The following is a 14931-nucleotide window of genomic DNA, read 5'->3' as shown; positions in this document are numbered from 1 at the left end:
TGATGATATTCCTTTTTCATTTTTGACAACTTCAAAATTATCAAAATTTTCCAATCAGAAATGCATTTAAATGAATCTCCTTCTATATTTAGTGTTTAGGTCTGCTGATGAAGAGAATCGGATTTTTGTGAAATGCATTTCTGAGGCCATCAGAATCAATAGATGCAAAAAAAAAAAAATTGTTATATATATAATATATATATATACTGTATATATGTATGTGTGTGTGTGCGTGTCATATGTCCATAGACCTATTCATTTATTTTTTTATTTTAAGGATTTTTCAGAGTAAACACAGAACAAATAAACAACATTGTCTCAGACTTCACACGCACTTACAAAAAAAATGGAAATGGAAATAAAACCGTAAATAATTATATAAAAAAAATACGTACAATAATAAATGCAGGTTCAGTAACTAAAGGTACCATAGTAAGAGTTGCAAAACAGTCAACCATTAGAAATGCCCAAAGGTAATGTACAACTCAACCTTCATAGGAAACATTAGACATTGGTTTGGCTGCTTGTTTGTCTAAATATCTGAGAAATGATAAAGGACAGCAGAACACCAGACAGCAGAAAACTTTTCAATGGCGTTAGACCTCAGAAATTGGAGTCTTTCCATTTGTGTCAGAAATCATGTCCATAGTCCAAAGTCGAAAAGAGGGAGGTGAAGATAACTTCCAGTTCTTTAATATAAGTCTCTTGGCCACGATCATACCCAGAGTGAGGGCCTGTTGCAAAGGTTTTGGAAGGCTAGAAGTGTGTTGTGAAAAGCCGAATATAGCAAGTTCCACGTCCAGCAGAAGAGGCCTGTTATAGGCCTTAGAGTACCAATCAAATATACAAGTCCAAAATCCCGACAGTGAAGGACAAAACCAAAAAGAATGAGCAGTTGTATCCTCCGTGACCTTGCACTTATCACAGAATGGTGAAACAGAAGAGAAACTTTTGTGCACTTTGGTTTTGGTATATATATATTTTTTTATGCATTTAGCAGACGCTTTTATCAAAAGCGACTTACATTGCATTCAAGTTACAGTTTTTACATTTTATCAGCTCTTGCTTTCCCTGGGAATCGAACCCATGACCTTGGCATTGCTAGCACTTTGCTCTACTATTTGAGCTACAGGAAAGTGTAATGGTATAATGCAACCTGTTGACTGAACAGGACCGTTCTGCAGTCAAACATCTATGCAGGCCTATTCATTTTTAATGATATATTAATAATTAGTCCAATTAAAATGATTAGATCTTCCATGGTAATTTTATTAATGTATTTTGTATAATGTATTATAGTATATCTTTTTCATGTACTAAATGACTGTGTTTGCACCCAAGTGAGCAGTAGGCCTATGAACATTTAATATAGAAGAAGCAACAAGAGACAGAAACAGCTGTCTGGCAGATCAAACCAGCAGACTGACTGATGCCAAGCAGCAAAGTGCACCAAGATGATGTCAGATCTTGGCATATAAGAGAAAACCCTGGAGACACTCCAGACAACAGTGTTGTGGTGCCACTGGTGGGCTCTTTTGAGAAACATGCGTCCTAGTTTCCAAACGGGTGGAGTGAAGGAACACATCCTCTGTTCTACTGATCTGATAGCGCGCTCTTTCCACACGCACAGCTGGGGGTTGCTTGAGATTCCCCACAAACCCTTGGGAGCGACATTAGATGAGGCGCTCCACAACGAGAATGGCTCTCAAATCTTTTCAGATTCCTTTACGTGGCTCATTCTTTAATGCATTACTTTAAGCACGAGCTATTAAAAGATCACAGGTGAGCACTGACTCAATTCAGGTCACACAATCTCAGTGGAGACGCTTAAAGCTAAAAGTCTTCATAATGGAATCATGACATCTCATTAAAATCTGAAGCCGTGAATACCATATTGAGGTGAAATAAACAAGCAGCAAGCAAGGAAAAACAGAGCTTATACTGTACATTTAAAGACTGGTTTTTAAAATAGAAAGTTGCAAAGAACAACATCTATTCAAATATAAATATTTTGTGATAAAAAGTGATAGGAAAGACTTAGATTGTTACATAAGATTTCTATTTTAAATAAATGCTGTTCAGAGCAGGTTTCAAAAAATATTAAGCACAACAACCATTTCCAACATTTATAATAAATCAGCATATTAGAATGATTTCTGAAGGATCATGTGACACTGAAGACTGGAGTAAAAGCGGATGAAAATTCAGAATTGCACCACAAAAATAAATTCTATTTTAAAGTTTATTAAAACACAGTTATTATTTTAAATTGCAAAAATATTTCACAATATTAGTGTTTTTCTGTCTTGATGACCAACATCTTATTAAAAAAAAAATAAAACTATAAAAATGATCCCAACAATCTTGAATTTGTGTATTATTAGCATTATTTCTTTATTTTTGTAAATGAAAATCTTTGTATATGCATTATTTTGCAGTATGAGAGAAGAGCGAAGAACTGCGAGAGCCCAAATGGCCAGTCAGCACTCATGGAGCGGGTCTAAATAATGCAGGAGCGAAGCAGCGGCTGATGTGATGGACCTGACAGACTGGGGTAAATGAAAGTACAGTCCTCAATGTCAAGCAGACAGTGGTTAGGCAGACAGTATTTATTCACCCATTGTGTCTCTGTCTGCCCGTTGTGTGCTGTGAGAGGTGACAAATGTTATTAAGATTGCTTAGTTTAATTTGAACCCAACTCGGGTCTTATCGTTAGCGGGATCTTAAAAAAGCCTCTCGGCAGTGTATAGGTTTCAAATATAAGATTTTACAGGGGCCGTGAAGGACATTTGGATGTCATTAAACGGATGAGTTATAATTTATAGCCTAATTAAAATCGAAGAACATTTTCACCAACAATGCAACAGTATAGAGGACAGAATCAGCATTCATGAAGAAGGTGAAGACCTGCAGTTAATGATGCTTACACTTTTAAATCGCTTACTAATACAAAAACTGATAGATTCTAAATTATTTTTTTTATCAACATGGAAACAAAATTCCCAGAATTCTTTACTGTTCCACCACAAATGACATAAAACATTCTTTACATGGTTTGCGTAAAGAATGATTGAATTTTGTCTTTTTAAAAAAATCCTCGACAGCTCCAGCTCATCAGATCCTATGAGATGTGCAGGAGCAGCCACACATAAAAAGAAGAGAAGGTAGATGTGCAGTTTGACACACAGTGTTGAACAGTAACTGTGATCTGAGGTGCTTGTACACGTCGCATGTTTGTGGTGAACACAAAGCACCAAAGCAGATAAAAGCTTTTGTATCTGACAGGTGAATATTTTGATGAATCCAAAATTTTAGTTTTTTTCTGTGTATAAACTGTTTATATAATAAAATATGTTTTTGTAGTTTGTGTTGTCCCTTATCAGTGCAAAATTATCACAAATTAAGAATGATTCATGCCAATATTATCCAAAGCCCCACTTTTCTAGGGCGTTTCCAAACTTTTGGAGGGCAGTGTATACTGTATATATTTGTAATATATATTTAATAAATTAATTTCTATTGGTGGAGGCTTCTGCTAGATCTTTATTGGAGAGTTAAAAAAATGTAAATACTGTCATAAATTACGCAGTCTCATGTCATTCCAAACTGTGTTTTTTTTTTTGTATGGAACAAAAAGATTTTTGACATTTTTGCCTTTTATTAGGAGAGGGCAGTATATAAGAAGTGGGAAGAAAATGAAGTGGGAGAGAGAGGGGGTACAGAATTGAGAAAGGACTGCAAGCCAGGACTCGAACTCGGGTCACCCAAAGCGCAAAGGCGCTATATGTCGAGGCTATGAGTGGCAAAAATAGGAAGATATTTTGAAGAACACTAGTACTAATCAAACAGCTTTATTGACAACTGACTTCTACTGTATGGGGCAAAAACACACTGACATTTCCCAAATTATCTACTTTTATGTTCTACAGAAGAAAGTCATAAGAACAATTTCTGAAAGAGAAAAGCTGATAAAATATTACTATTGCCCCAAAAGCTTTATACCAACTGGACATATCTTTGTAATCTTATGAAACAATAACATTTTTTAAATCCACCCATTGTGTATTGGCGTTCTATTAGAAGGCCTCTACTGAGCAAGCAAAATTTACATGTGTAGGTGGCTGATGAATGAACATCATATAATGCAATTATGAAATGATTTCTTAGTTTGACTTGGTTCCTAAGCAGTTAAACATCAGGCCGCATGAAAACCACATTAGTCGGAGGGACCCAGGAGGCATCAAAGCGCAATCAACTCATTTAGTGCCCCTGTGCTTGCTGTGTAATTACTAAACCATAGCAGCCAAATGGAGATCGATGGCTGACCGAGAGGCAGAGCGATGAAAACACCGAGCGAGAGAGAAAAGGCTTACGCTCAGCTGCACATCTGAAATACCATGTCTGCGCAATAAAATGTCACAACACGCCGTGTCTGCCGCAAAACAAGATTACCTCATGTCAAAAGCACAAGATACATATACAGCCAGTCATGCAAGGGGAAAAGCTTCAAGCATGGAAGATTCACTGCGGCTCAGACATCAAGCAAAGTCAAATTTGGTGGTGAGAGCTACAAAAGGAGAAAAAACGAGAGAGAGGTAATGCAAGGGTGAATCAAGACAGTATTAATTTCACTCTAGAAGGAGCACTGATGGGGATTGAGGAGGGGGTTTTTTTTCTCCAGAGTTTGGCGTTGTGCGGTTAACTAATTTCATTTAGCAAGCTACAGGAAAAGAAGCTTTTGCAAATCAGTAAAATGCACCTTTTTCATTCTCATTATGTTAACATGTACAGGAGTAAATCAGGTATTGCACAACACCCTTTATCAAGATTGTTAGAACACAAAATAGAACTAATACTGCCATCTTTTTGCATTTAGCGGCATTCTCTGCAGCGGTCACTGTATATCAAGACCACTTTCCATTACAGAGAATTTAAAGGAATTGTTTCCAAAGCTGAACACCAAATCAGCATGATTTCTGAAGGATCATGTGACACTGAAGACTGGAGTAATGGCTGAAAATTCAATTTTCCATCACTGGTATAAACTACATTTTAAAAATTACAGAAACAGTTCCCCAAAATATCCTCTACACTATTACACCACCAGCCTGAACCACTGATTCAGGATGGATCCATGTTTACTTTGTCTTACTTTACTATTAAAATTTTGCAGCTAGCAGAAATTGTTATTCATTGGACCAGACAACCTGTTTCCAATCTTCTATAGTCCAGTTCTTCAAAATATCTCATTTTGGTATTGAGAAATAAAAGTTATATAGGTTTGGAGCTACTGTACATGAGGGTGAAAAAATGGCAGAATTTAAATTTTTTAGTTCAACTATCTCTTTAAAGAAGATACTTGTCAACCTCTCCAGAGTGACTGACAGTCTGAGGCAAAATCAATGACGGGAAACCATACGCGCTTGAACACGAGCGGAGTGATCAGCAAGAAGGGGCGAAGAACAAAGGCTGAGAAATGACTGCCAAATCCTCAATTCTTCTTCTCCTGACAGCAATTCATCCTTGCTCATCTTGGTCTTTTTGGCAGGATCTTACATTTTCTTGCGGCTGTAATTTTCTTGACCTTTGTCTCTGGCAGTGCAATTTCACCGTACTCCCTTTAATATCAGAGAGAAATACCAGCGGGGTTATGCAGTTGACAAAGGGGCCAGCACATAACAAGCACTGCCAAACTCCTAGACATGAACTCAGCAATAACAGAAAAAATCGATAATGGCCCCACTGTTCCTGATCTTTTAAACGATGTGGACTGATGGGAGATGTGGGTGCTGGCAGAGCTGAACAGAGCAGAAGCAAAAGTGGAACTGTGGATCTTCTGTTGTTGACCTCTTGAGCGACTAGCATTGTGGAGTCAGTGGGGTTGTGCTAACACACAAACCCAGAAGAGAATCTTTTGTGTCCTCCCCCTCAAGTGCACAGACCCCTGTGCTGACGGTGTTGGCAGGGGAGGCTTCATAATAGAAATCATTTATTGGGTAAAACAAAGAACTCTATGATCCTGCAGAGGTTTTTGGAAAGACAAATCGAGCATTTATTAATTTAATTAATAAAGCCCACTGCAACATATTTCATTCATTGTATTGCATTGCATTATTTGTTTTGCCCCACGATAAAAACTACAGATCTTTGATCATAAAACTAAGATATAGAGATATAGAGTGACAACTAATATTTGTAAGCATTTTATGTAGAGTCTATAAAGATCACACATATACAGCATATGCATATAGTTGTAAAATTATAAAATAATCTCTCAAATCACTATTTCATATATGTCTACACATTGCCCCTTACACAGCTACTGTATGCATACGGAGAACCTATTTCAAATCATGTAAATGGTTTTCAAATGGTATTTACTTAAGGACAACAGTTGTGATGATTTCTTAAATAGCCAACAATTACTTTCGTGGGATTTAAAATGGCAATGTGTCCAGAGGCTGTGCACTCTTCAGTGGAGTGTTTAAGTGCTCTGTTGCTGGGGATCCTTTCACTCTCTCTCCTTCTCTCTATGACTGAAGGAGGGCAGACTGACTGTAGGGGTCTTGGCCCGGCTTCCAATTGAGAGCGACAAGCTACAGTATGTTTTCTCTTCACAATCTGCCAAGGGATCATCCTAGTGTTTACTCCTACAAATACAGATGACTTTGGAAGTGTTTCCCCCCCTTATATCAGCATTGCACTATTAGTCTCAGAACAGCTGGCATAGGCTACCTTCATTTCTTTGTGTCTGTTTTGATTTTGAATATAGCCATCTTGAAAAGCGAGTATGATCTGAAAGTGGCCTCTAAATGTGTTTTTCAGATTCCGGTAAAAGGCACATCTTGATTGTGCCAAACGAGTTGTGTTAAAAATAGTCAACATGACAGGATTCCCAACACGTTTTACTTTCTCAATAAGTGAATCTGGACATTCAGGGCAAAATAAATCAATCAATAAATAGGAAAGGACTTCATTTTATCCATCAGAAACTGATTGGATCATGAAAAGGGCGTTAGTAGTAAAAATGAAGGCTGCTTTAGAGGCAGAGCTAGTTTCCTATGCTTTTATGAAATGTTACACAAACAAATGTGCACAAATGTGCCTTATGTTGACCCAGGAACTGAACATTTTAATTAGAAGCACTAACTATATTATGTAGCTGTTTTGAGACAAGCCATTTTTTGCACCCTGCATTATGGTAACAAAACAAACCAAACTAAAATGAATCTCTATTCACAAATCAAGAAGAGCACTGCATTAAAAATCTGTATGTTCTTTATATTGTGCGATGTGAGGCATTCAGCAGTGTAGTAGGTATTAGTGTTAAGGGTGTAGTTTTGAGTTATTTGGGCACTGGCAGCGATAACCCACAGCGGCAGCTTGCTAGTGGCCCCTTGATAGCCATTCTGAGAGCTGGATAATGATGACCCCCCACACCATGAGTCTTGAAGACAGGAAAATCTCTCTAAGACAGAGGGATGCATACGGAGACAAAAGCCTTTCTGTCGATTACTGCGAACTTACAAGAGGAATGCAACACCTGCTGCTCCTTTTCAGTGATTACATTTCATTTTCATGCGATGCCAAGACTGGAGTAATTGTTGTCCACTGAGACACAATAAAGCTGGTTAATATATTTTTCCATCTGGACTCCAGCCCCTTTCCTTCAATACAATGGAAGTTAATCCACCTTGGGTGAATGATGCTCAAGGTCGTGGCAGGGGCTGCTCTCTCTATTTAGTATCAGAGAGACACTGAATTTGTCTTTATCAGGCTAATGCAGAGCTGCAGTTTCCAGCCCTCCGGTGATGCGGTGTTCCCTCTTTCTGCCATGAAAAGTTTAAAGCTTAACACACTGGACATTTTGAGACATGAAGTGTGTAATTATCTTAAAGCTCATGCTAAGAAAAATAGTCCACTACAATGTACAAAACAATTGGCCCAGCAACATATTACAGTAATATTAATGCTTAAGACTTGTGCTGTGATTTTCACTACATTTGTTAACTGAGATGCAAAAAATTGCATTTGTATGACGTAAGAGAGAGAGCGAATTTGCAGTGTGATACGAGCGAAATAAAGTAATGCCGGCAAATATTAAGGTGTAGTCACATTTACTTTTTTCAGCAAAATTTAGCTGGTGAAATGCAGCCATTTTAATAGGAATCAACCTTAATTTCGGCTCACAGCAAATGGGTTAGAGTTGGTCATGTGGAATCAAGCATGCCAGATAATAAACAATTTTCCCAACACTGCTTCCATCTGTTATTGGATGACAAAAGACCCCTAACCTGCACTAAGAGTGCCTGCCCACGTTTTATGTGACCTCGGTAATGGAAGTATTTTTCCCAAAGGGATTTTTAAATGACTTAGTTAAACAGTTACAAAGCAAGTTACAAACCAAGAACCAAACCAACCAGCTAGGTGGATCACAACATTACAAACTCTGATTTGAAGCAAAAAAAAAGCTGAAAATTGGACAAAAGGTAAAGGTACAAGACCAGCTTTGACATAATCAAAATAAAAATGATGGATAAATATCAAAATGTTTTCACATTTATTCCAAAATGTGAATATATATATATTCAGACGTGGTCAGAATTGTTGGTACCCTTGGTAAATACAATCAAAGAAGGCTCTGAAAATAAACCTGCATTGTAAATCCTTTTTATTTTAAAAATTCACAAAAATCTAACCTTTCATTGGAGAATAAGAATTTAAAATGGGAGGAAATATCATTATGAAATAAATGTTTTTCTCTAATACACATTGGCCACAATTAACAGTACCCTTTTATTCAATACTTTTTGAAACCTCCATTTGCCAGTTTAACTGCTTTAAATTTCACACCTAAATTTTCTCCTATGATGCCTGATGAGGTCAGAGAACACCTGACAAGAGATCAGAGACCATTCCTTCATCCAGAATCTCTACAGACCCTTCAGATTCTCAGCTCCATGTTGGTGCTTCTTCTCTTCAGTTCACCTCACTCATTTTCTACAGGGTTCAGGTCAGAGGACTGGAATGGCCATAGCAGAAGCTTGGTTTTGTGCCCAGAGACCCATTTTTGTGTTGTTTTTGAGGTTTGTGTTTGGATTATTGTACGGTTGGAAGATCCAAACATGGCCCATTATAAGATTTCTAACAGAGTCAGTCACTTATAGATTTTTTTATCTGTTGGTATTTGATAGAATCCATGATGCCATGTGTCTAAACAAGATGTCCAGGACCTCCAGCAGAAATATAGGCCCACAACATCAAAAATACAGCAGTATATTTCATTGTACACATGGGATGCGTTCACTAAACCCATCTTGAGTGTTTGCGGTTAAAAAGCAAATTTTTTTGTTTCGTCTAACTATAGAAGCCAGTCCCATTTGAAGTTCCAGTCGTGTCTGATAACTGAATATGCTGGAGTTTGTTTTTGGATGAGCTAGGAGATTTTTTCTCGAAATCCTCCCAAACAACATGTGGTGATGTAGGGGCTGTTTGACAATATATATTTTTAAAGGTTTTCTGACCCTGAGACTCAACTATTTTCTGCAATTCTCCAGCTGTGGTCCTTGGAGAGTCTTTAGCCACTCAAACTCTCCTTCTCACCGTGCATTAGGATGATATAGATATGCCTCTTCCAGGCAGTTTCGTAACTTTTATGTTGATTCTTAATTCTTAATAATAATTAATCATTTTAAATTATTTCTCTGATGGTGGGAATTTTCACTGCTCTAGCTCTTTTCTTAAAGCCACTTCACTAATTTGTGAAGCTCAATTATCTTTTGCTGCACATCAGAAATATATTCTTTGATTTTTCTCATTGTGATGGATGATTAAGGGAATTTGGGCTTTGTTTTTCCTCCTGTTTATATTTCTGTGAAACAGGAAGCCATGGCTGGATAATTTCATGTTCATAATCACCTGGAGTGCTCAAAATTGTAAATATGAATGGGAATATACTTCAGAGATATTTTACTCATAAGAATTTGTAGGGGTACCAATAATTGTGTCCAACATGTATTTGAGAAAAACATTTATTTCATAATGAGATTTTCCCCCATTTTCAATTGTTTATTTCAATGAAAGTTTATATTTTTGTGATTTTTTAAAATAAAAGATCAAAAGGATTAATAATGCAGGATTAATAATGTATATATATATATATATATATATATATATATATATATATATATACATACAAGTATTTAAGCATTTTTTAGCAAAGTGAGACTTTTTTCTTGATTATATTATTTGCATTGATTCATGGGAGTGAGTGGGTGCTAAAATGTTCTTTTGGTGACATTCACTTGTTTTCAAATATCTGACAAGTGATTTCTTTGCAGAATCATGTGTAGTGTAGTTTTTCCACCAGGTCTTCTGCTATTAAAAAATTATTTAAAAAATAAGGTGAAATAGTGTGGACAGACGTCTTATACAAAATAATATACAGTTGATTAATAACCTTGTAGTGCACAGTATGTCTGTCTTTAACCGGTTTACAAGTTATCGTTAAAAATCAATCAAAATGAATGGCACTTTTACTCTTGGAACCCAGCTGTTGCACTCTGTTGGTTGAGCCAATGTTGCTGTACTGGGATGATTGTGAGCCGACGACAAACATTTTGATAGCACCACCACAGAGCCACAGAAATCAACATTTAAATGGCCTATAATTGTCACTGCACATTAAGCTAGAATAAAAAGTACTTTAACATAAAAAAATGACATACTTCAGCTTTAAAAAAACCACGGTTACAGTGCTGCTGAAGCAATTTGTAGGTCACAGAAAGAGATTTTTAAAACATAAAGAAGCTCTTCTGTTCTGACATACCATCCTTAACCACCAGGATTCCGAGATTCCCTAAAAATAGACTCTGCATTGTATTGACTAGTGCAGGTCTCCTACACATATCATTAGATAACACGTCTGAGCCAAATCTTTCTGCTCTCACCCTTCTCACCTTGATCTTCCCTCATAATGATGACTCATTCTCACTAAAATAAAGTAGGCATGTGGAGACTCGTGCAGACTATTCAGAGCACACACATTTAGAATGTCAGGAATCAAATAACGACTCAGTGGTTTATTCTTCAAAGCTATTAGGTTCAAACTCTGCCACACCGAGGAGTTTAACAAGAAAAAAACGGTGGTGAAATCACTGCAGCATCAGGAAGGGCTATGTAAGAAAACACCAGAACCTAATTGGATGTAATTGGCGGGTACAGGCAGCCAGACTACAGCAAGTGATAAGGGCATTTGAGCTGTGCCACGTCTGAGTCTCAGTATTCTCTTAGCTCCTGCAGAGCTCACCCTTTTAATGAGAAGAGGAGGACAGACTGAGGAAGTGGTAATTGGATCCTCCCTGTCCTGTCGCCTGGGCATGTGTGGCGATGTGTCTATGCTTTATTTAGATCCTCTAGGCAAACAGTCTCAGTTCTCCACTTGCCAGCAGCGACCGCAGAGCTTGTGAGAACAAACTACTCCTGCCCATCTTGAGCTCATTCGCTTGCAGAACATAAGTTTGCTCTGTGCAACTGCATGCAGCAGCTATGCCATTATATTATGGACTAATGAGGCTGTGCTGACATGCTAATTAAAGCAGGCTGGCTGTGCAATTCGTTTGGGATTCATCTACTTTTGATGATCATGTAAACAGCTACCTTAAACATACTTTGATCACTGTTTACTTGTGCAACCAGATGACAAGGAATAAACGCAAGCAGCAGGCCATTAAGAAAAAATAGGGTATTTATTGTATGCCGATGTGCTAGCAGATGTATCTCAAAAGTGCTTTGTATCGGGGTAAATTCAAGCGAAACAAATAAAAAGGTTGTGCGCTGTTCTCCAGTGTGAGTGTGCGTGTCACACTTGGTGTGTGTCCCGCAAGTTTTTGTGCATCCAGCTGCCAAACTCTGTTCTGGAGAGCATCAGTATGATTGACACTCTGGGGAACCTAGGGAGGAAGACAGAAGAGAAGATCAGCCAAAGCACAAACAGGTAGACTGGATAGGTTAGACTGGTTATTATGCATGTATGTCAAACTTTAGTTAGAGGCTTATCAGTTTTTGAAATATAAGATAGAGGGTGAGTCCAAAACATAAAAAATACTGTCTGATTAGGTTTTCATTACATTGTCTACTAAGATGCCTTTTTGAAGCATTACATTTTTATATACAGTATAAGCTATACATTTATGGATGTATTTTTTTTTTCCAATTTAAGATTGTATTTGTACGAAAAAATAATTGGGAATAACACATTACAAATTTTGCATGTTACACATTTTGGGCATAATAAGCCAGGTTATGTGACATTTCTTACATGTATAATATACCATAATACCTGAGCTACTTTTTAAGTAACCCTCTTTCTTCCCCACAATGCAGTCAAGGCTTTTTGATTGCGCGTAACAAAGGCCCAATCCCATTTCTACTCCTCTGCGCGAGTGAAATTAGACAAACTTGGGGGGGCGCATGTCCTAAAAGGTTGAAAACCCCTGGTCTACACTGCAAGACTGTCAGAAGGACAAACAGCAAAAAAAAAAAACACTTTGAAAGTAAAAAAAAAAGGAAAAAAAATTGATGTTTTGGAAGAGGAGTCTCAGGCAACCGAGAAAAAGTTACAACTTAAAGATAAAGTTTGACTGTATGGAAGCCCGTTTCCACCAATGAATAAATAAATAAAAAAAAGGTAATTGCAGCTTTTTATCTCAAAATTCGGACTTTTTTTTTTTGCAATTGCAAGTTCACATCTCGCAATTCTTTTTTTCTCAGAATTGCGATATAAACTCCCAATTCTGACTTTTTCCTCAGAATTGCGTTTTTGTATCTTGCAAGTTCTGGCTTTACTTGCAATTGTGAGTTTATATCACGCAATTCTGATTTTTCCTCCTCAGAAATGTGAGATATAAACTCGCAATTGCGAGTTATAAGGTTATAAAGCGAGTTATAATGAGTGGAAAAAGACTGCTATTTCCTCACAATTCTGTCTTTATAACTCGCAACTGCGAGTTTATATCATGCAATTCTGACTTTATAACTCGCAATTGTGAGTTTATATCTCAATTCTTATAATAGTCAGAATTGCGAGATAAAAAGTCGCAATTACCTTTTTAATTTTTTATTCACAGGCAGAAACAGGCTTCCATACAAAAGTAACTACTGTAATTAAAAAAAGTAAAAAAATTAACAATTAATTTCTTTCTATTAGAAGTACATACTTAAATATACTTTTAAAAATAACATTATTCCAAAACAGATTACAGTAAATATAGGTGAAATGTATAATTTCTTTGGTGCTACATATAATTATGGCATTAAAACAATAATGGCATTTATTTTTAAGCAATTTTACTCATTGTTTAGAAAAAATTATGATCCTGCCCATTGGTTGAGCCACTGTTGCTATGTCAGGCTGGGCTGCGTTTCAAAGAGCTGTGTTAATTTAGTATTGTTTTATATTTTAATTATTTCAGTTCAGTTTTAGTACTTTCATGTTTTACTTCATTTTTTAAGTTGAATTTTGTTCATTTAATATTCATATTCTATTTTATTTCTGCTTTATTTCAATTTATGGAAACCATGCTTTATAGTTTTTGTTCAACGTAACAACACTACCCAGAAGCATTTTGTGTCTCAGTCTCCTCATACAGACCATTGGTGCCACTGATTTCTACAGTCTACTTAGGTTAACAATGCTTTTTGGAAATGGGGCCCTGGTTGAGATGCTCAAACAAACAGAGCAATGTTTTGACAGTCACATTGTCTTTAGGGGAATCAGCCAACGAGCAGTTTACTTATAGTTGACTCTGCATATTAAACTGGATATTAATAGGAAACAATATTACCATTAGAAAATTACACTCTTCACTTTTAAGTATTTTCATGATTATCTCTAAAGCTCACTCGAGTTTGTTTTGCTTAAGAGTTACCTTCAGCACTTGACAGCACTTGTTTTTATCAGTTTTTAAACACATAATGTAGAATGTAGCATTACTATAGCAGCAGTAATGAGGTCATGTCATTGAATCAGAACGTCCTGCAATCCCAGCATACCTGGGGTGTGCCGAAGAGACAAAGGGAGTGGACATAGCAGAACAGCAGGACACAGATGTAGCCCTCCTGGAGGTACACACTCGCTCTCTCTGCACTCTCCATCCATCTTTGACTCCAGCTGAGCTGTGAAAGGTGAGGAGAGGCCAAGGAGGAAGGATCACGAGAAAGGCATCTCCCATCTCTGAGTGTGTGCTGACAGTTCACAAGGGCTGATCACCAGCATTTTACTGCTCTCGATGCCGTCCAGAGCCATCTCGCTGTCCACGCAGAAACGAGACGCCAGGTGCTCCAGGTGAGTGCCAGATTTCTGCCAACGCTGCAGTAACACAGGGCATATGAACACATGTGTAAGTGCACATTAGCTGTGGACAGCATAAAATATCTTGCATGTAATGCATAGTACACATTCATACTTCACATATATACTTATATGTATGTCTCCCTGCACAACTGTCACGCCCGGCTTTGCCGTGTTGGGTGTGCTCACTCCACCATGGACAGAATATGTTTGGGCCGTCTCTCTCCCCCCAATCTGAAGGGGGAGCTGTTTGTTTTCGGTCCATCGGACAGTAGCTGATGGGCGGGACTGTTTAAAAACACCACCTGCCAGTTGTTCTGCCGTGCTCGGAGTCTGCTCGGAGTCTGCTCAGAGCTGCGCGTCTCTGCTCTGGTCTTCTGGCTGGCTGGCAGCACCAGCACCAGCACCAGCACCATCCTACTCCTATTTCTATTTGTCTTCGTTGCAGTACACATAGTCTACACTTGACTGATTTGCACTACACTTTTGATTAGTTTTCTTTTGCTTTTTCATTTACTGACTTGATACATTTATTGATTTAATGTTTTAATAAATTATTTTGGATTTATATAACAAACGGT

The 14931-nt window shown here is 37.5% G+C and overlaps 1 protein-coding gene across 1 annotated transcript in view; it reads right to left on the bottom strand.

Moving 5' to 3' along the window:
* Positions 1-11729: 11729 nt before the first annotated feature.
* LOC306843913 (polypeptide N-acetylgalactosaminyltransferase 14-like) overlaps positions 11730-14931 on the bottom strand; it is a 65533-nt gene continuing 62331 nt past the window's right edge. Inside the window, exons 15-16 of the mRNA XM_079375627.1 lie at positions 14053-14368; positions 11730-11951 (exon numbers count right to left, since the gene is read on the bottom strand). Of these exons, the coding sequence (XP_079231753.1) occupies positions 14210-14368 (159 nt within the window). The 3' untranslated portion in view covers positions 11730-11951; positions 14053-14209. The remainder of the gene's footprint in view (positions 11952-14052; positions 14369-14931) is intronic.

Source organism: Barbus barbus (assembly GCF_936440315.1).
Source record: "Barbus barbus genome assembly, chromosome: 24".
NCBI classification, from domain to species: domain Eukaryota; kingdom Metazoa; phylum Chordata; class Actinopteri; order Cypriniformes; family Cyprinidae; genus Barbus; species Barbus barbus.
The sequence above is the reverse complement of the archived record's forward strand: the minus strand, read 5'-3'. Positions and strand labels throughout refer to the sequence as shown.